Source organism: Amborella trichopoda, chromosome 1, assembly GCF_054954075.1.
Source record: "Amborella trichopoda isolate Santa Cruz 75 chromosome 1, AtrichopodaSantaCruz75HAP2 v2.0, whole genome shotgun sequence".
NCBI classification, from domain to species: Eukaryota; Viridiplantae; Streptophyta; class Magnoliopsida; order Amborellales; family Amborellaceae; genus Amborella; species Amborella trichopoda.
The window spans coordinates 21,945,060-21,968,093 of NC_142336.1; the positions used below are offsets into that span (position 1 = coordinate 21,945,060).

A 23,034-nucleotide genomic window follows, 5' to 3' on the forward strand; every position below is an offset into this window, starting at 1 on the left:
CATCTAAGACTTTAGTAGCGCCCAAATTTGGGCGACACTACCAGTGCCGCCCAAGCGACACCACTGGTGTCACTCAAACGTTTTTTGCCCAAAATGAAAATTTTCTTTCCCGTGTTGTTTTTCCTACCTTTTGTAAGGTATTTTCCCATTTTACTTGGGTGACACTGGGTGTGTTGCCTAGATCCGTACCCCAAAAAATGATTTTTTTAAATAGGGATATGTTGGTTATGGAAAGTTATCCTTTCCAACATATCCTTGATCCCTATAAGATGTCTTTTCGTGGCCATTGGAGGGACGGCTAGAAGAGAATTGAAACCCTAGCGGATAGACTGGCTTCAGAAACCCTAGCCTCCTGAAACCTTAACCCTAAGCCTGAGAAAACCTAGACCTAGGACACAACAACCCTAGATATAAACCATCTCCAGGGCATAACAACCCTTTTTACACCAGAGACTTGTTGGTCAACATTCGAATCAGAGAGGCAAAGAGGACGCCTTTGATACGGGTGAGACCTTGAAGGCTCGGGAGTCCCGAGCCATTCGGCCCAGTTTAGTATTGTGTTTTCCCTTTTATTTCTTCTTTTTACTATTTTCATTTTATTTTGATCTTATTTTTATGTCTTGGATCATGCTGGCTCTGCCACAGATCTTAGAGCAGATCTGCTCGTTTTCTGGCAGATTTGGCCTTAGATCTGAATTCGATTTATCCCGTTTTCTCTACCACATCTTTTTCATAAGTTTAAGATGTCAAGATCTGAGAGATCTTCATCGGAAGATCTGTCAGGTTTTCATTGTAAACAACTCACTCATCTTTCATTCAAAAGTGGTTTTCACTCATTCAAACATGATTTGGTCAGTAAACTATTCAATACAAAAACAAGTAAAGTTTCTAGAAAATTTCCTGTCATCACTATAGTGACCTCTTCATAGAAAAAGGGGAATAATTTCAGAACCACATGGAATTTTGTTTTGATTCCGAAAACATATTTACAGTAGATTCACTCATATTTCATTCAAAAGTATTTTGAGCTCATTTGAACATGATTTGGTGTCACGACCCTGTCCCCTGAACCCTACCGTCCCATACCGCAGGGAGACAGGGTCCGGGATCGCGATCACAGAGGTCGTGAACGTCACTCAGGTGGAAGTGGCTCAACACATAAGATAGGCAGAATCAGAAGCAAACCATGAAAGAAAACTAAAACTCCCACCATAAACATGACAAAAGCGGGATAAATTAAAACCATTCATATCCATAAATAGTCTCAAAGGTCATAACTACAATATCCAGAATATTACAATCGTCCAAGGCACTGCTGGCTTGCCATCAAAATACATAACTTCAACAACAACAACTGCATGACCGACAATTAACAAACACCTACTGAAAAACTACACAAGAACAAGGATCCGCTCGTCGAGCGTGCGATTTCCATCCACCAAACACAATCACCTCCTATTGCTCTCAACCTGCAACAGTCAATTTGCAAGGGTGTAAGCAAAGGAATGAGCTAAAAATGCCAATAAGTAGATCACAGCATTATGCTTCCCTGCCTATGAGTATTATCACACATCACAGATCAAGATTCTATGTCATGCTCATAAAACAGGAGTCATGCATCACAATTCTGTCACAATTATAGGATGATGCTTTTCAGGTAGAGCAGGCACCATATAAGATATCAGAATTCACATTTGTTCAATGTTGTAATTATTATTCACATTCACAATACAGATAATGGATATCACATGAATTAGCAGTTCAGAAAGACCTTTCCTCAGGAGTATCATCATATGCATTCCTCAATATTACACATTCATCTATAACTGAACATGTTCTACAATATACATACTTATCACAATGGAGCATACTCTTATTTCATAATAATGCATATTTTAATCCCTTAGTACTCACAGAGTCAAGTAGTGCATTACACTTCAAGGCATGTACCTTACTGGCATCAAACACACAAGCAGACGCTGCAATACTCTCAAAGCGGTGCCCACTCATATAACAAAATTAGAATATCCACTACCAATGGAGGACCCATTGCGTAGTGGCAAGAATTACAGTATCAGTCAATGCAGTATGCCTAAAGCAAATCGAGAAATCACTTATCATCTCGTGGTCATGCAATACGCTCAAACCACACCACTTAGTCACTTAACATAGTATGGTCACATAATCAGGGCCTGCAATACCCACAAAGCAGGCACCTCACTAATATCAAACAGTCACATATCTCAGGCAGTGCAATATGCTCAAAGCATGCCGAGAAGTCACACATAGCTTATCATCTAATGCGCACCTCATGAGAAGTTACATGTCCCAGGCAATGCGATACGCACAAGGCATGCCGAAATATTCCCATATCACTAAAAATGTCATCATGCCACAGCTGGTAGTGCAATACGCTTAAAGCATGCCAATAACTCAGTATGTTGGTACCATTATTCACACAGTAGGTACCCATTCACATATCACATAAGCAGCACGGTACCATCATTCACACAGTAGGTACCCATTCACATAACACATAAGCTGCATGGTACCATCATTCACACAGTAGGTACCCATAAACATAACACATAAGCAGCATGATACTATCATTCACACAGTATGTATCCATTCACGTAACATATAAGCTGCACAATACCATCATTCACACAATAGGTACCCATACACATAACAGATAAGAAGCATGATACCATCATTCACACAGTAGGTATCCATTCACATAACACATATGCTACACGGTACCATCATTCACACAGTAGGTACTCATACACATAACACATAAGCAGAATGATACCATCATTCACACAGTAGATATCCATTCACATATCGCATATCATATAATGACGATATCAGTATCTTGTCATGATAGTAGCAATATCACATTTTCAGTGTGGCACAACACATTTTAACGATATCACAATGACAGTTCTATAGTAACAGTGACATTATTTCAGTTAAGCCTTATTGCTCAATTTCCTGCCATCAAGGAAATGACGTGTGCTTACCATTAGGGCCGTAATCATTGAACCATTTAGAGTTTGAAGATGGTTCCAAAACCAATTTTCCTCCTATCTTTCAAATCGTGGTAGTTTGAAAACAATTGGACCTTGTTTGGCCCCTCAAAAGTTCAAAAGAATGAAGATATTTTATCTGAAATCTGTTGTGCAGTGAAGGTAGTGACGTGTCTTCAAACTATACTTCATAACTCACAATCAAGAAGAAATTCCAAAAAGTGCTCAACATTTGCATTTAATCTGACTCATGAACCGTTCAAATGGTAGTGGTTTGGAATAAAATGGACCCCTTTTGGCTAGTCAAAATATGTGACGACAGAAGCATAAATTCTGAATTTTATAAAATCTGTCCATAGTGACATATTGTTATAATTAATCATGTAACTCTCAAATTAGGGAGAATTTCGAAAAGTTCTAAATCTGTGATCTCAAAAATATTTCAAATGGCAGTGGTTTGGAAGAAATCGAACCTCATTTGGTTGTTCAAAACTCTTGACATCAGAGACATCATATTGGTGTTTTTATCAAAACTGTCTACGGTGATCTACTGGCATGTTTCTAAGTATAACTTTACATAAATAAAGAATCAGAGCAAGGTCAAAACAAAAAATCAAAATATACTCATGCATCTTTCAAATGTCTATGATTTCATGTCATTTGGACTCCAATAGATCAGGCAAAGTCTCAGTACAATAAAAGCGATGTTCCTGAAAATTTTCACAATTTGATAACAGTGACATTCATGCACATTTCACATCATCTTCCAATCTATCAAGAATATTATTTAGACATAAGCATCAAACTCAAAATAGACTCAGAAATATTTCCAATGGGGGTGATTTGAAGCAATTTTGAGATCATTTGATAGGTCAACAATGAGACACAAAAACCCCAATTCTCCCTGGAATTCCACAGTCTAGCATAACATACCTCAAAGATCAAAGCATAACTTCTAAAGTATACAAGATAATCACATGAAACCAATTCTAGCTTAAACTAGACTCACAAGAGCATCAACCCACAAATTTTAAGACTCAACAGAAATCACAACGGTGCATATCATATTGTACAAATGATCCTAAATTTCTGGAAAATCGAGCACAAACACACATGCAAATCTTATTCTTCCACACAAATTTCTATACAATCCCATGCTAATATCATGCTTAATTTCACTCTTATTCATGCCTAAATCATTCTTCATACATGCTTAGATTCATGCTTCAATTCAAGCTTCATACTAAAACACACAATAACGTGATCTACTTACCTTGAGCTCTAAACTTGCTCCAAAACTCCTGCACACAGCCACTTCTCCAAGCTCCCCAACATGAGACTCTACGTGTTTTAGAGAGAGAGAGAAAGAAAGAGCAAAACGCGGGAGAGAGGGGGCCAAAGCTCCTGAGTGGGATGAGAAGGGCTATATGTATAAAAGAGGAAACGGCAGCAAGTGACAAGTGTCATTCATGCAAAGCTAAATGATATGCATGAACAAGCATGGAGACATAATGATTATGGGTACAACAAGCATGGAAAACAAAATGATTATGAGAGAGAGCGAGAGAGCTCCTAGACTACCATGCACTCAACCACTCACGAACAGCGGTGACTCTGTTTACGCACTGCGTTATACAACCGGCTGGTCCATCTCTCTTCACAGCCGGCGCTACGCCTTCTCACACAACCGGCGTTACACCTCAACACAGTCGGCGCTAGCTCACTCAGAAACACAACCGGCACTGGTACACTTCTCCTCCACTCAGCCGGCACTGGCCACAACTTCAGCCGGCACTAGGCAACTCAATCGGCGCTGACACTTCTTCCCCTTCACAGCGGACGCTGTACAACCGGAGCTGGGCAACACAATCGGTGCTGGCCTCCTCCTCCAACACAACCGGCGCTGACCTCTTCACACTACTCCAACAGGTGTTGGCCTTTCATACAACTCCAACAGGCGCTAGCCTTTCACTCCTACTCAGTCGGCGCAGGTCTCTTCTTCCTCTTCACAACCAGCGCTGCACAACTCAGCCAAGAAAATTTTGGGTCATCACATCATCCCCCAAAAAAAAAATTATTTTGTCCTCAAAATCGTACACTTTATTATCATACAAAGGGGGTTCAACCATGGCACTTCTCTCTAAACAATCCACTGAAGCATGCACACACAATCAGGTCACGCTTAGAAGGGCGCCCAAAGACCTAAGCATCCAAGAGAAACAAATTCTATAAGCAATACTATAGCACACAAACACACAATACATCATTTAGAGTCAAACACCAAAGAGATTCCACCAGAATTTTTTACAGGTTAAACACATTAAGCCATGAATCATAAATCAAGAATCTAGATCCACTTACAGCACTAAGTGAAGATCCAAAGTACTCTACACATGTTCATTTCAATACCAAGCTCCAAGGTTAGATTCAAGCTCCAAAGCTCTTAAGCCTAAAGAGGGCGGGCGTGCTAGAGAGTGGGCAGGGAGAAGAGAGAGAACAAACCTCAAGGTAGGGTGGGAAGTGGGTATAAATAAGCAAATGAAAGGGGGGTGGCAACATGCACAATACAAGTGGAACACAAGACAGCATGCAAAGGACAAGTGGTACACAAGGAAGCATGCAAAGGAGAGAGAGAGAGAGAAAGCAAACAAGAGAGAAAAGAAGAAGAAGTCGACTGGACTATCATATTCAACTGCGCACGACGGCTCACACCCACATCATGTACAGTAGCTCACGTCTATTCGTGCACAGCGGCCCATATTGCACATGGCAGCTCACATCCATTCGTGCACGATGGCCCACAACACACATGGCAGCTCACATCCATTCACGCAATGTGGCCCACATCGTGCACGGCAGCTCACCTCCATTCACGCATGGAAGCCCACAACGTGCACGCAGCTCACTTCCATTTGCGCAAGGCGGCCCACAACGAGCATAGCAGCTCACATCCATTCATGCATGGCGACCCACAACGTGCACGACAACTCACATCCATTCGTGCAGGGGCCCACAGTGCGCATGGCAGCTCACATCCATTCGTGCATGGAGGCCCACATCACGCAAGCAACTCACATCCATTCGACCCACAACGCGCATGGCATCTCACATCCATTCGCACACGGCGGCCCACATCATGCACTGCGGATCACATACATTCGCGCACGGTGGCCCACAACATGCACGGCAGCTCACATCCATTCACGCACGACGGCCTACAACGTGCACGGCAGCGCACATCCAATCTCACACAGCGGCCCACAACGCGCACGGCAGCTCACATCCATTCGTACAAGGCAGTGAAAAGTCTGGGTCCTTACATCATCCCCCGCTTAAAAGGATTTTGTCCCCAAAATCATATTCTGCTAATCGAACAAATGGGGGGGGTACTTATTTTTTCACTGTTACTTGATTCAACTACTTATAGTCTATGCAAAGTCTCATGGACTCATCCTTCTTTGCACAAACAGAACCGGTGCACCATAAGGTGACAGACTAGGTCGAATGAATCTCTATCCAACAACTCCTGCAATTTCTCCTTCGGCTCCTTCAATTCTACTGGGGCCATCCAATAAGGGGCTTTAGAGATGGGAGTAGTGTCAACGACCACTTCTATCTTAAACTCTATCTCCCTTACTGGAGGTAAAGACGACAATTCCTCATGAAAAACTTCTGGGTAATCTCTTACTACTGGTATCTCTTCTAACTTGGACTGGACGTCCCGATTCTGTACCACATAGGCAAAGTATCCAACACAACTTTTTTGCTAAAAGATGGTAAGCCCGAAGGGCCGAAATAAAATGTAGAGGGGGAACCTCCTTGATATCAACAAAGTGCAACTTAGAATCCCCCACAGGCATGCACACTACTAATGTAGTCAGGAAGTGAAGGTTCAATATTTAGATGACATGCAAAATGAGGTGCAACAAAAAAATAACAAGAACCAGGGTCAATCAAGATTTTAGCTTCTCTATCACAAACAAAGAGCGTACCTCTGATCACTGAGGTAGACGCCTTCGCGTCCTACTCTTTGAGTGCAAATACTCGACCTTGAGTCTCGGTTTTCCGGCTTTACCATAAGGCAGTCGTTGATCCAGTGGTCAGGCTTTCCCCACCTAAGACATGTTTTCGATTTCTTGTAGCACTCTGCTGCAAAATGGTTGTCAATCCACAGTATGAGTAGGTTGGGCACTGGTTCTCCCTCACATCGCCCGAAAGGTCTTTTGATTTTTTACGTTGTCTTCGTTTGCCCTTCCCCTAAAGTCTCTCCTAGAAGGCGACCGAGTCTTCCTTCCAAAACTTCCAGGCTGCACGGACCTTTCTCTCCCTTCTTTCCTTAGCTGGAACTCCTCACAATCCCTCTTGATCTTCATAGCAAGGTCCACTAACGGGGAGAGAGTCTTAAGGTTGGCTAATATTACTTTCCCTCTTATATCTGGTCGGACGCCCCTTTCAAACTTTCTTGCCTTACATGCCTCTGTATTGATGATATGTGGCACGTGGCAGGAGAGCTCTGTAAATTTAGTTGCATACTGCTCCACTGACAGTCTCCCTTGCTATAGCTCAATAAATTCCACTTTTTTTCTGTCTCAAACTGAATCAACGAAGTACTTTTCACTAAATTCCACTAGAAAACTTTCTCAAGTTTTCGCAGTTCCTGTCTCCTTCCAGGATTGCCTCACCAAACCCCACCAGTGCTTAACATCTCCTTCTATCATAAAGGTCCCCAATCTCACTTTCTTCTCATAAGAACAATATAACACTTCGAAGATATTTTCTACTTGCCTCCTCCATTTTTCAGCCTTTTCCTCTCCTTTGTGTCCCGAGAATGCTGGAGGTGCAAGTTTCATAAACCTCTCAATCAATCCACCACCATCTAAAACCTACAATCAAAAGAAGCTTCCTCGCCGAGTTCGGGGCTCCAACTGTTAGCTGCGATTGCCTAACCATCCCCCTCAAATCACAAGTTATCACTCTACATTGAAGAAAGTCAAAGGGATGAGCTATGAAGCCCAATAAGTAGATCCAGATGCCAAGCTTCACATTTATATCTAGCAATGAGTTGTAAATGATTCTTTTCAGGGATATGCAATTACAATGCAGATATCATATGAATTAGCAATTTATCAAATCTTTCCATCACAAGCATCATAACAGTCATCATAACTATAACTCAACAAGCATAATAAGTATAAACCCATTAACAGACGTTAACCAACTCACACCTTAATTCACCTACTCCCGAAGTACAAGCCTTATTCATTAGGCCAAGCCAATCTCATTGTTTAGAACTTCTACTATCACTCGAGAGGGAAGATAATAACAAGTGGGTAACCCACTTTGTAATGCCTTCACACACACACACACACACACACACACACACACACACACACACAATCCCAGTGCGCTTTGGAGCTTTTGATAGACACTGGACTTGTAAGACACGACCTCTCATGTGCCCTTCTGACGAGAGATCGTTACACTACCAAAAGGATCCCAATGGATAGTGCCTCATACAGAAATTTGGGGGGCACGACCCATCCCAACAGAAATAATCATCCTAGCTCCAATCCTATCATAGAGAGTTACAGAAATATCTCAACTGCCGGCACAACTTTCTTATCAGATCACATTACACTACCAAAGGATGACCCATTGTGTAGTGCACACTTTTATTGGAGTATATGCTTATCAAAACACATTCCTATCAAAGCACAGTCTTATCATAGCACATTCTTATCAGAACACATTCTTATAGAGCATAGTCTTATCAGAACACATTCTTATCATAACATATTCTTGTCAGAGCACAGTCTTATTAGAGCACATTCTTATCAAAACACATGACGGCCATGCTACACTCAAAGCAAGCTGAAAAAATTACATATCACTTAGGTTGTCTCAAAATCATGCACACGTATCACTTACATAGCATTTATCTCCAAATTATACACACATATCATGTACACATCAATTATCTCAGAATTATGCACATATATCACTGCAGAATGTGTATCATAGTCATGTACACATATCGTAATAGGGCGTATCTTACAACATGCTTTTATATCATAACAGATCCTATATCATTATCATGAATTCTTGCAACCAAAGAGCATACTTTAATGCACACAAGTATAAGAATTATTTTGCTGGTTTGAGAAGTGAACACAGTCCACCTTTAAGAGCATAATGTCCAAATCACAAGGAATTTCATTTTGATTCCAAAACATTATTTAAAGTAGAATCACTCATATTTCATTCAAAAGAGTTTTGAGCTCATTCGTACATGATTTGGTCAGTAAACCATTCAATACAAGACATGTAAAAGTTTCTGAAAATTTTCCTGTCATCACTACAGTGACCTCTTCATAAACAAAGGGGAATAATATCCAAACCACAGGGAATTAAGTTTTGATTTCGAAACCATATTTATATTAGACTCACTCATATTTCATTCAAAGGTAGTTTGAGCTGATTCAGATATGATTTGGTTAGAAAACCGTTCAATACAAAAAATGTAAAGTTTGTAGAAAATTTCATGTCATCACTATAGTGAGCTCTTCATAGATAAAGGAGCATAATTTCCTAACCACATGGAATTTGTTTTGATTACTACCATATTTATAGTAGACTCACTCGTATTTTATTCAAAAGTGGTTTGAGCTCATTTGAATATGATTTGGTCAGTAAACCGTTCAATACAAGACCATGTAAAGTTTCTAGAAACTTTCCTGTCATCACTAGAGTTACCTCTTCATAGAAAAAAGACATAATTTCCAAACCATATGAAAAAAAAATTTGATTCCAGATGCATATTTACAGTAGACTCACTCATATTTCATTCAAAAGTAGTTTGAGCTCATTCTGACATGATTTGGTCTGTAAACAGTTCAATACAAAAACATATAAAGTTTCTGGAAAATTTCCTGTCATCACTACGGTGACCTCTTCATAGAAAAAGGGAAATAGTTTCCAAACCACAGAGAATTTTGTTTGATTCCAAAACCATATTTACAGTAGACTCACTCATATTTCATTCAACAGTTTTTTGAGCTCATTCTAACATGATTTGGTGAGTAAATAGTTCAATAGAAAAACATGTTAAGTTTCTGGAAAATTTCCTTTCATCACTATAGTGACCTCTTCATAGTAAAAGGGGCATAATTTCCTAACCACAAGGAATTTCATTTTGATTCCAAAACTATATTTACCGTAGACTCACTCATCTTTCATTTAAAATTATTTTTAACTCATTTGGATATTATTTGGTCAGTAAATCGTTCAATACAAAAACATGTTAAGTTTATGGAAACTTTCCTTTCATAATTCTAGCATGTTCTGGAAAATGGCTCATAACTTTCCAATCAAAAGATATATTGATTTGGGGTCTTTTTCTTCTTAAAATAAACTCAAAGAGGTATTTCCACACAAAATTTCATAATCAACAAAGATATTTTCGGTTCGCAAACAGTTACTCAAATGGCAGTCATGGTTCTGGAAACATAGTACATGCTTAGTAGAATACTTAGCAGAATTTCAGCAATATATTTCTACACCCATTTTCACAATCACATTCATAATCATAATTCAATTTCATAATTTTACAAAAAAATTAATCATGCATCAATCAAGGCATGAAAACATGGAATCTAGATCCACTTACAACACTAAGTAAAGATCCAAAGTACTCTACAGAGGTTCACTTCAATGCCAAGCTCTAAGGTTGGATTCAAGCTCCTAGGCTCTTAAGGCTAGAGAGGGATTGCGTGCTTGAGAGAGGGCAGGGAGAAGAGAGAACAGACCTCAAGGTAGGGTGTGAAGTGGGGTACAAAAAATAAAAGGAAAGGGGTGTGGTAGCATGCACAAGACAAGTGGCACACAAGGTAGCATGCAAAGGACAAGTGGTACACAAGGCAGCATGTACAGGAGAGAGAGAGAGAGCAAGCAAACAAGAGAGAAAAGATGAATAAGTCCCCTAGACTACCATATTCAGCTGCATATGGCAGCTCACACTCACATCACACACGGCAGCTCACATCCAATTGTTCACGGCGGCCCACATTGCGTACGGCAGCTCACATCCATTCACACATAGTGGCCCACAATGCGCACGACAGTTCACATCCATTCGTGCACGGATGGTGGATGGGGGAGGACGGACCACTCCTTGTCTCCCGGCAAGCGAGTTGAGCCTCTGACAGGGAGGTTGGAAAGAATAGAGTCTTTTGGGAGTCCTGTGTGTGGTAAACCTGGTATGTGAGCTTGGTTTCATTTCTTCCTTTATCAAGAATAGAAAGGGGCAGGACTTCGGGAATTTGTAGTTTGGAGGGGCTCTGCTGATGTATTGCGGGGGATCAAGGCAAGTTTCCTTTAGTCTTTTCAACATACAACACCTTAGGTATTTGCAAAACTTTGAGCCGATTTGTGGGATAACTGATTTGAGAAGTGGAGGCACCATCCCCCCTTTTTAGAGAGACAGGGATGCATAAGACATTCTGATCAGGTTTTCGTTCTACGTTAGTTGTATGCGTCGTCTCAACTTCGAGAAGGGGGATGAGGATATGTAGCATTTTCATGCCATCTTGAGCATAAGTGACTATAGATGTCTGTGGCCCTAAACCAGCAATTGCACCTCTGCTACGCTCACGCTGAGCTTCCACTGACAAGGATTCTTGTGCTGAGGGAACTGGGGGTGAAACTTCCTCTTCGGTTTTTGACCTGTTGTGTCTTTTGGGGGTGAGGTGAGGTTCACGTTAACAGGGGTCAGAGGGATTATTCTCTCATATCTATTTTCCTCTTGAGAAAGATGATTAAGGGATCATGTCATGTTTTCTACATCCTCATGAGAGGTTGGGGCAGTTTCTGTCAATTTCAGGTCCGTACGAGCTTTCGCATGAAATGAAGGGTACTGAGAGTGTATTTGATTTGCAAAATAATATTTTTCATCGGCATAGTGTGATTCAGCGATGGGGAACAATCGTTTGTCAGCATAGACTGCATGTTGTTTCCCATCTCGGCTATATTTGAAACATTAATGAAGCGTGGACGGAACCACACCATGCTCATACAACTAGGCACGACCCAATAGGATGTTATAAGAGGTATTTGTGTGAATGACATGGAATAAAGTGATAGTGTTCAAATCTCCAATTCTGAGTTTGAGCTGGATCGTACCAATCGGCTTTTCTCCAGATTGATTAAATCCTTGAACTGTTAGGCTTGTAGGTTCAAGTTGGTCCATGCGCAACCCAATCCACGTAAGGATCCTTTGGGGCATTAGGTTCACTGCTGATCCTCCGTCCAGCATGATTTGGTTGACCAGACAGGCGTGCAGCTCGCCTGTCACGAAAAGGGGTCATTTGTGCGATTTCTCCCCCAGTTGTAAGTCATCGTCTAAAAACATGATAGCCAAGCAACTGTTGAGTATTACAAGGCCTACCTCGACTTTTGTACTGAAGAATGCTTGTACCAGGGCCATTCGGAGGTCATTAGACAATATGAGGGCATCATAGATACCCAGGAGAGCTGGAAGTTTTCTTAGGGGGCCGATCATCTCATATTTAACTTTGTCGGTCTTGGGAAGGGTAGTTCCTCAGTTCTCCGCTGATTTGAGGGGAGCAGGTTGCAATGGGATGGTTTTTGGGGGAGAAGGGTTCGTCATAGCTGTCTGGGAAGCATCAGCCGTTGTCACAGGTTTAGACCGAGAAGGCTGGCTAGACCGTGCAGCTAGAACAGGCACAAGGGGAATAGGTTGGGGTGAGGACTGCGCCGGCGTGAGGCTCTAGGCGTGGGCAAGCAACGTGTTTGTATGAGAAATTGGTGCGGTTTCAGGGTGATTCAAGAAAGAGGGTAGTTTATGGAGGAAAGTGGTGGGCTCTGAATAGGGAATCGGTGGTGACCCCGGGTATTTTAGGGTTTTGGATGAGGGAGGCCTCTAATCTGGTTTTAGCCTTCTTCCTAACTGTAATCGCATCCCGTCAACCGGGACTGCCATACATCCTTGACGGAATACTAACATGTGGCATGCTTCTCTATTTGAAGAGTCAGCTTCGTTCGACTCCCTTGATACCTCTCTCCAATTGGATTTAATAGATCTCTAGGTTTCGCCACTGCCAGGCTTGGCGTTTAACGGCCTTGGGGCCAACATTCAGGTTGGTCAGGCTCAAGACAACTTTCGAAGCATATTCCCTTTATTTTCTCATGATGACCTTGGGGCTGAGGGTCGAATCGAGGAGGCCCACCTTTCTATGCCTCGATGACGTAGTAGTGAATAGTGTTGCTCGTTTCAGGTTCTTCCGCGTCTTGCAACGGTTCGAACTTGTTTTGTTTCATAAGGCCTCCTGAGGTGGAAGACCTTAATTTTTGCTCTTGGAGAGGCACTTCCATGCCCCTCGCTTGTTTAAACTGCAAGCTCTAGTAGATCTTTCCCCAGAATCGAGAACGATTCCAATTTCCTTCCCGACTGGCTCGCTTGACAGAGGCAAAGTATGTCGCCTGTGAAGAAGGGAGCTCGCAGTAAGCCTTTGGGACTTAGAACAGTCCGAAGAAGGGGCGGCAGGCTGGTCGTCGCCAAGGGTGTCCTCTTATCTCGAGCCCTGCCACGAGGGCTAGCTCGCACGTGCAGGAAAGGAGGATTGGAGAAGATGATGCTCAAGGGGAATTTCTTCGAGTACCATTTAGTGAATGGCTTTGGGGCAGTTAAGGGTGCGACGGACGCTCTTTTCCCCTTCCCACAGACAGCATCCTTGGATCTTCATGTGTGTGCACGATCCACAGCAGTGTTTGGGGTGGTTCTAAGCCCAACCCCTTGTGAAGTGAGACACTAAGTATTTGCAATACTCGCCAATTTGATTTGAGTGGCCTTAGAGCCTCCAGCATGCATGTGCACTTGCTTGTGGGACCTTCGATTATCTCGAAAGTTGTGTGCTCATTTGGTTATAGCCTTTGGGCTGCCCCAAGCTATAGGATTAATATGCATGGCATTGGTGGTATTGGAACCACCTATGTTGAGTTTGGGTCTGAAGAAACTTGAAGCAGTTGAGGAGACTGGGGTGGGCTGTTGCCAGCCCTGTCTTATCACATTGATGGTTAGACCATCAGCAATGACGTGAGTGCATGTGTATGCGGTGGTTGCAGGGCCGCGAGGACTGGCATAGGGATTGTTAGAGTGTGGTGTGTGTAGTGACATGCTAGTGCTAACGACACATTTGTGCGACATAGGTGGGTTTACCTTTTGGTTACCCATAGAGACGGTGGTCTTATTGGGACCCATCGAGCGAAGAGGAGTAGTGGCGTAGGGACCACGTTGAAGCTTTCGACTGGCGGGGTGTCCACCAGTGACTGGGTGCTTATGCGAAGGAGCGGTTGCGATGCCACCCATGCAGTTGACATCAATGGATTTCCCTTTGATGCGGAAGGAGGAGGGACAAGGGGTTTCAGTGCCCGTGCCCCGAGTTTTCCTAAGTTGGACTAGGATGGCAGGGCTAGTCAGGCCACTTGAGTAGGATGTGAGGGAGGCAAGATCAACTGATCCGCTCGCCACAAATGAGGTCTCAAATATGGGGATGAAGAAATTCCCAAAATGGACAAAGGAGGGGTAACAGAATCCCATTGCAATTTTAAAGAGAGAAAGAATATAAGTTTTCGCCTGAAAACAGTCCAAGTCAACTATAGTGTGGCGTGTCCCTAGTGGAGTCGTCAGTTTATCGGGGCTGGATTTCCTTTAGGTCCTCACGTGTGGATGGGATGGATGCGCAGGGGACAAAATCCTCTCTTAAACAACCGTGGAGGGCGCACGCGTCACATGTTCATGGGTGTGCGTACGCAGGCTCTCCTAAGTGCGGATAGGAACCAACAACGAGAGAGATTTTACAGCAGGGATACGTTCAGACGCTTACTTCCCTGTTTGGGGTTCGAGGGACACACCCGGGCAGTTCGCCTTCTTAGAACAATAACGAAGCCCTCCGACTGTCTGCGAGTGCAATTTGGACATGGACTCTCTTCATGTCTTCAATACGTTGCTTCTCTCTCTGTCGTGCTTGTAATTGCGATGTGGGTTCGATTATTCCTCATAATGACGATTCTCTCGAGGAGGCTGACTGGCAAAAGGATAGAGTGCAAAGGAAGGGTGGTGAAAATCTTCCTCTCCACGTGAGCGTTGGGCGTTCGAGCACTTAAGCTAATCAAAGAGTTGGATCCCTCTTCACTACTAGCTCAGGTTGACTCCTCCCGAGTGACTGAGGGAGAGAGCGTACACGTCCCTCGGCTCAACTCAATTGTACGAGAGGAAGTTAGAGCAGTGGCCCGAGGGTTAGAACTCTTGGGTTCACTCGTGGCGGAGCGTTTGTCGCGGACGGGGTTACTGCGCAGGGTAGGTAACGATTAGAGAGGAAGAGAGAGAAGGCTCGGGGTGAAAGAGAAGGAATGAGACCGTGCACTCAAGGATATTTTCTCCCTTTGAAAGTTTTCTCTCTCCTCTCGACAGGATTAAAGGGTTTAGAAACAAATGACATGTGAAAACAAATGTGATGCCTCTATTTGAGTGATGAATAATTTGCCCTTCTACAATTGACCTAAGCTTATTTACATAAAGAACTCACCAAATAGGGGTGAATGCTCAAAAACTAAGCTTAATTAGAATTAAAAGAATTTAGAACAAAATCCTGAAATTAGGTACAATGACCAAAATGCCCCTAAAACTTTTTGAGCTAATGACGAAACCATCCCTCTCTGAGGGGCCTCCCACTATTGCCAGATCCTGGAAGCTTTTCCATAAACTTGTAGCGATGGTTTAGACGATTTTCTATTATTGATTACGTACCTCGATCTCGCCCCTAGGTCGAGTTGACCTGATGGCGTGGTTCCAGGTTCAAGATGGACTCGGGACCTGAGATCGCTCTCTCGAGAACCGTGCAAAGAAGACATGGGCAGGAGTACCAACTAGTGAGAGAGGAATTAAGGTCGTGAGGCGAGACTTACCTCACGTAGGTCCATGACACACTTAGGCTAGCTCACATGGGCACCCTCTTAGATCACGTTGGAATGCCCCCTTGGCATGTGACTGGTTTGGAATCGCCTCCCTTGACTTGTTTTCTCCTTTCCTGCAAACACACACACATACATTAAAAGTACAGACGAGTGGGGCATAGGTCCCCACCTTGTTATAGGGCGAGTGCACATGTGAGTGTGTACTCAAGGAAGAAACAGAAAATAACATAGGAGAATCCGTATCAATTCGATAGCCTCACGGTGTCTTCTTCACAAGGGACTCTCAGTACATATTTTACAAGAAAGAAATAGAAAAGGGGAAGATAGAGAGAAAGGAAGTGTTTGTCTTTGAAGGAGAGAAGAAGAGGAATAAGAAAGAAGGCGAAGGCCAGCTTGACTCTCACTAAACCCTTCCAAATGGGAGGAGAGACGAAGAAGTGAGAGAAGAGAAGAGAAGAAAAGAGATAAAAGAAGTGAAAGTGAGAGAAGAAGTTTGACCGGGCGGCTAGCATGGCACAGTGGCTAGACCAGTATGGTGACTGATTTGACGTGGTAACAAGACGGGCATGGTACCTCAAACCGACGTGGTGGATTAACTACTCAACGACAAAAACCAACATCGACCAGCCTGACGTAACAGCTAGTCTAACGTGGCAGCTAGACGGGCATGGTGACTCAGACCGGCATGACTGCTAAACTACTCGACACCAAGACTCGCACGAGTACCAGGCTCAGCCTGCCTTCTGGTCAAACGATCAAAGGGGAGAAAGATGAGAGATGAAGACTAGCTTGACTCTCTCTAGGTCTTCCAAAAGAGAAGAAAGCGAAAAAAGAGTGATAAAAAATGAGATGAAAATAAGATAGATGAATTAAAATAACATAAAACTAAAAAATAGGATTACAATTAAAAAAATTAAAATAGAATGAAGTGAAGTAAAATAAATAAAATGAAGTGGAGTAAAAAAAAAAAAAAAGATGAGATAATGAGTGGAATAGAGTAAAGTACGGTGGGATAAAGTAAGTGGAATAAAATAAATAAAATAACACAGGACAAGGGGAAATAAAATGAGTGAGTGAAATAAAATAAAATGAAGGGAAGGGAATAACATGAAAGGAACGTGGTAGAAGAAGTAAAATGAGATGGTGGAATAAAATATAAAGAAAAAAAGATTGATTAAGAGAGAGAGTGGGTTTGCTCATTGGGTAGATTAGTTAGACAGAGAGGGCTTTTGTTGAGTTCTTTGGATGAGAGAGAAAGAGAGAATTGGATATTGGGTTATTTGAATGAAAGGGTTTGATAAAAAACAAGGGCTTGGACGAGAGAGTAACGAAAAGGAGAAAGGGGGCAACAGGAGGAATGAAGAGAGGGGCCTCTTATTGGGTTTTTATGTGAGAGGCTGGGATGAAAACGTGAGATAAAAAGGAAGAAGGAGATAGAGGCTTAAACGAAATAGAGAGCAAGGAGCAGTGAACGCAACTTTGACGAAAACGAAACAATGAAAAGAAAACGAAGTGGGTTTTCTTTTGTGGGTTTTTTAGAGAGAGAAAATAAATAAATAAATAAGGGAGAGAATGGGAGGTGATCAGTGGGTGGTCGATCGTCATGAGAGAGAGGGAAAAGGCGAGAGAGGGCTGCGAAGGAAGAGGATGGGAAAGGTGAGAGCAGGCTGCGAGTTGTAGACGATGGGTCAGCAGGGTAAGGGCGCAGTGAAGTGGCGGAATTCGTGGAGGATTAGGTGGTGAGCAGCAGAGGTATGGGGCAGCAAGGTGGAGATAGCAGGTGACAGGGCAGTGATTGGCTGCAGGTTATTGCAGCAAGAAGAGTAGGGAAAGAGAGCAGGTGGGTGTGGCAGAGGAAGTGGAAGAGGTGATGGCTGGTGTGGGTCGTGGGTGATTGAAGAAGGGAAAGACGGAGATGGCTGCGAAGGATTGCTGGTTGGGGAGATGGTTGCGGATGGTTATAAGAAATTAGAAATTTTTGAGAGGGAAAGCAGCAGAGTAGATGGGAGAAGAAGATGGGTGGCAGTGTGGTTGGAGAGTGGCTCGGCAAGAGAAGAGTGGCGTGCGACGATGGTGGTGTGCGGGCTCGGCTGTGACGCACGGCGTCGGTGTTGGGCGGGAGTTGTCGTGCACGGCGATACGGTGAAAGTCGTGCACGGCGATAAGCTGGAAATCGTGTACGGCGATAAGGAGAAAGGTACGGATGGACAAGAGCGAGCATAAACAGTGAGAGGGAAAAAGTGAATGTGAGGATGCATAACAGCGGCAATGTGAGGGGACAACGTTAAAAAAAGAAGGGGAGGCAGCCAAACATGGAGCAAGTAGACGTGATTTGCAACGGGTGTTTTTTTTTAACAGGATGGAAAGTGAGTATATATGAGGAAAAATGGTGTTAAGGTGGACATGCGAGGAGTACACATAGTGAAAAGATAAAGGTGGATACGAAAGAACATGGGAAGTGAAGGTTTTTTATTTTAAGCAAAAGGCATGTCGTGCTCGACCATAAGTACTGCCGAGCTAGATAAAAAGAGGAGAGAAAAAGAAAAAAAAGAGAAAAAAAAAAAAAAGAAGAAAGAGAAGAAGAGAAAAGAAGGAAAAGAGAGAGAAAGGAAAGAAGATAGAGAAGAGATAGAAAGAAAGAGAGAAAAAAGAGAAAAAAGAGAGGAGAGAGAAAAAAAGAAAAGGAGAAGATGAGAGAGAAAGAGAGAAGATGAGAAAAAAGAGAGGAGGAGAGAAAAGAGATGAGGAGAGAAAATTATCTTAACTCAAAGGTACTAAACCTTTTTTCTCTCTCCTCTTTGTCCCTCCAGACCGTGGCCCACAAACTCAAGCAAAAATCTTAATTTTTATTCATTAAGTTGGGGTTTTTTATATTGAGGTATAACGTGATATATATAAAAGCGAGATCAAAACATGGGTGGATGTTTAAAATTTACCCTAATTGTTAAAAAATACAATTTATTTGAATTAAAAGAAAATCTAAAAATAGGTGTAAAATGATGATTTTGCCTCTGTCCAACAATACGCGAAATTTCAAACCAATCCATGTATTTGCCATAGAACGTGTGTAATCTTCCAAGGTTGATTCGGGGTTTCTCTGGCATTCGTTTAGCCAAAAGATGAGTGTTTTCTTATTTGGTTCAGAATGACGATCGATTTGATCACGTTTTTAGACCATGATCATGTGACATGAAACTTGTAAGAAACTTGAAAACTTTGAATTGATATTGCGTTCGTTTCTTGACATATTTTCATGATTTCTTCGCTGAATTGTATTGATCATGCCGTCACGATCGTTTTGCAATAAAAGCTGCTCGATTTCGGACCCAAACGAGGATATTCCACTTTTGGATTTTTGGCCGGAATTTGGATTTCGGCAATTGGAATTTTACGGCAACTGGAATTTTACAACAACTTTAACGTCTTCATACGCCAAATCTAACAGTTCATCAAGTGCGAGGTTTGGCCCAGATGTAACCTCAGACCTTATGCATGCAATACAACTGATTTCGTGTCGATCTGTTGTGTGAGAGTCGTGATACGGTCGTTCGAGGGAGACGTCTCGCTGCTGAATTTCCAGCAACTCTTGTCACGAATCATCAACTTCTCTCTAGCTTTTTCCCTTCTCGAGCTTCGTCATCAGACGTGCCACATATCAAAACGCTCAACATAACGAGACGAACACGCTCAAAAAATTAAGGCTTGATCCGACTCAAGACGAGGGAGATACGGCCTTCCAAAGTTGAGCCTGAAATTGTGAAAATCAATATTCATTAATGTCAACTGGTACAGGGAAGGCACACGAGAATAGCGTGTGGCCTATCCTTTTTTAGTATTTCGGCCATAACTTTGTCCTAGAGCGTCTGATTGAGATGAAACTTAAGCCCTAAGGGTTTTCAACCTGTGATATTCTATGTCTTTACTTTGTTTGCAAATGAAATAGGAGACTGTCACAGTCATTTTGAACCAAGTTTGGTTTGTTTTGGTCTTCATTTGCAACATTCCCTAAGATCTCGGTGACCAGGCAGACCTGCTTTATTATGTAACCTTGGGATTTGTGCTTATCTTACCTTAGATTAAGTACAACAGTTATACCAGTTTACAGTTGAGAAGGTCTCATTGAACTCAGTTTCACGATGATCTGATGCACGGATCTCAAGTTGTGCTTTACGAGGTTCGAGATATCTTCCTCTTGAAACTCTGATTTTTGTAGTTTCGTGCTCATGGTCTTTCTAAGAGAAGTTTGACTCTGGGTCCCGTCATGGTGCATGCCTTATGTCAAAATGACGGGGTCGCCGTGATTAAGAACATGTCCAAGTTTTGGCTTTTTTCTGATTCCAGACGAAGGTTCTGTAGATCCTTGAACTCCATCCCAAGATGTGAAGTCGTAGCCTCCATGATTGGGTGACTGGTTCAGTGAAGCCGCACCACGATAGCATAAAACCTACCCATTTGAGGTAATTTGGGCGTAGAACCCTTTTGAGTGGTTCGATTGAACTCAAATTTGGTCCTCGTGGGGTTTTGATGTTCTGAATGCAACGACGGTTGTCTGGTACTGTTCTGAAGCCACTAGTACAGGGCTACAGTTGTAAGGTGCTTTCTTGGCATGAAAGTACTCTTCCCAAGTTGTCTAGTTTGAGGCTTATTTCGTAGTATAACTTTGGTCTGACAGTGTCTTGAGTACCAGCAGGACAGAGTTGTCACTGGTTCTCTCTTTATTCATGTGGGGGATGTAAATACGTCAAAAATGATATACAACACCTATTTGTGGGATCATAAAGCCATTGAAACTCAACATCGTCTGACCTGAGACAGGATAGAACCAGGGAACTGAGCCATAATGTCCAGTAGGTCTAGTCATACTCATCCTACAGGGTCTAGACTATACAATAGACGTAATAACTACGTTATAACAAACTATGGACATAACTACAAGACTATGCATGAAAATTTTTTTTTTTTTTGTGTCCAACGTTTTGCTTTTTATTTTATTTTTTTAGCTCTCTAAAAAACAAGATAAAGATGCTTCTAAAAAGAAAAATATGTTTTCTTAAAAAATAGAGATGCACCTAAAGAAGATAAACAATGCTCTAATGAAGATAAATGATGCTTCTAAAAATGATATAAAGTAGATAAATAATGTTCTAAAGAAAATACAGATTTGAAAAAAAAGATCCTAAATTTTATGGAGATGAGGTTCTTTCAAGAGAAAATATAAAGATCTAAAAGAGGAAATAAAAATTCTAGTCTAAAGAAAGAAGATAAGAGAAAATCCTGTCTTTTTTTTTCTTTTTTCTTTTTTATGTCTAGGAAAGAAAATTTTCAGTTTAACCTGTAGAAGAAGTATAAAACCAAAGATAATCCAAGTGGAAGGAGAGGGGGACATGAAATTTTAATGCAGTAAGCAAAAGGCAGAGCAAGTGCTCATTAGTAAAAAAAAAAAATTTTTTTTCTCTTGAAAATAGCTTTTGTAATGAAAATCAGAGAAGGACAAGTAAGATGGGAAATCTCAAAAAATCCTAGGCTGAGAGGATTTGATAAGAAACCAGGGAAAAAGAAGTGAAAAGTTAGAAGGTAGAGAGAGAGAAAAAACGTATACGGCAAAGTGCCGGTGAGCAGAGAAAGCAAGATATTTTGTTTTGTTTTGTTGTTACGAAACTATTATAGGAAGAATCAGGGATGAGGATAGAGGTGTGAGAAAGAGACGAGGATAAAAAAAAATCAAGGAAGTTATGTGCGAAAATAAAGATTGGACCTTTGTACTTCTCTGAAAAAAAAGGTTTTCGTGATAACTTTGCTTTGATAAGTGTTCAAATATATACACTGATAATATGATACACTGATAATATAGTTACCCAAATCCCATATTTTAGGCAACTAGATACCATGATGATATATTTAGGAGGTATTTAGAGATATCAATTTTTTTTACTTATTATCTTGTATTTTCTATTTAATACTCGATGAATGAAATTATGGGCACGATTGAGTAGCCTTTCAACCGTGGCTGTAGGTCAATGAGTCCAAACAGTAAACTTGGTTTTTCTTCTTCTTGCCTCTTCATCTCAATTTTCTACATAGTATCAAAGCAGAAGATCCACGACCTGTTCTATCCTATTCGCACAGTTTCTCTCTTTAGAAAAGTCTGATCAAAACCTTCTCAAATTTGGATAAAGTTTGCTCAACAAATTGTTCTCCTTGCAATTACCCCCACGTATTTTTGTGCTTGCAAAGCAAAAGCTTTTGCAAATCTCTTTTTGCAGTAGTTTGCAATATATGAATTATATCAATCGAGGGTAGATGATATGGTCCTTCTTATTCACAGTTGCAAGAACACACAAGACCTAGTGAAAGGCAAAGTGATCCATCCGAAAATCCACATTTTGCATTTGGTAGACTACATGATAAAGCTATGTACATCAAAAAAACTTCTTCCAAAGGTAGTTGACTTTGCTTTAAAAGGTTTCCTTTAAAAGTGTGTGGTCTTTAATCAGGTACAAAGAGCTCTTTGGTGCATGTATTGGAGCAGGTAGTGGCAAGTCAGGCAGATGTGTTTGTTATCCACAGTCTTCATCCACCTAGTATTTCTTAAAACAAGGTACATCAAGGGACTTTTGTTCACAGATCTTGCTGTCCACAATGATAGTCATTTTTGTTGGACCTTAAATTAGGTAATCTCTAAGTTTTTCTTCTAAATGGGGGATCAAAATTCCGGTTCAAACATTGTAGTGTATGAGGGAAACCAAATTGGAAAGACGAACATTGCTTCCTCTTCTGAGATACTGCCTACTACTCAAGGTATGTTTTATGCTCACCTATCTTCTACTGATTGTCATTCTTGGATTGTTGATGCTAGAGCTATAGATCATATGATTGACCATTGTGAAGGACTCGAAGGGTTTGAATACACGTCTTCAAGAAGTCATGTGTCATTGGCCAATGGAACTATGATACCAGTTTGGAGAGTAGGAAATATTAGCCTTTCTTCTAAGGACAAGCCATCGGAAGTTTTATA

General features: G+C 41.7%; 1 protein-coding gene across 1 annotated transcript in view; it reads right to left on the reverse strand.

Moving 5' to 3' along the window:
- Window positions 1–1,232: 1,232 nt before the first annotated feature.
- Window positions 1,233–23,034, reverse strand: part of LOC18439128 (ubiquitin-conjugating enzyme E2-17 kDa) — a 68,298-nt gene continuing 46,496 nt past the window's right edge. Inside the window, exon 5 of the mRNA XM_011626921.3 lies at window positions 1,233–1,469. Coding sequence (XP_011625223.1) covers window positions 1,449–1,469 — 21 coding nt within the window. The 3' untranslated portion in view covers window positions 1,233–1,448. The remainder of the gene's footprint in view (window positions 1,470–23,034) is intronic.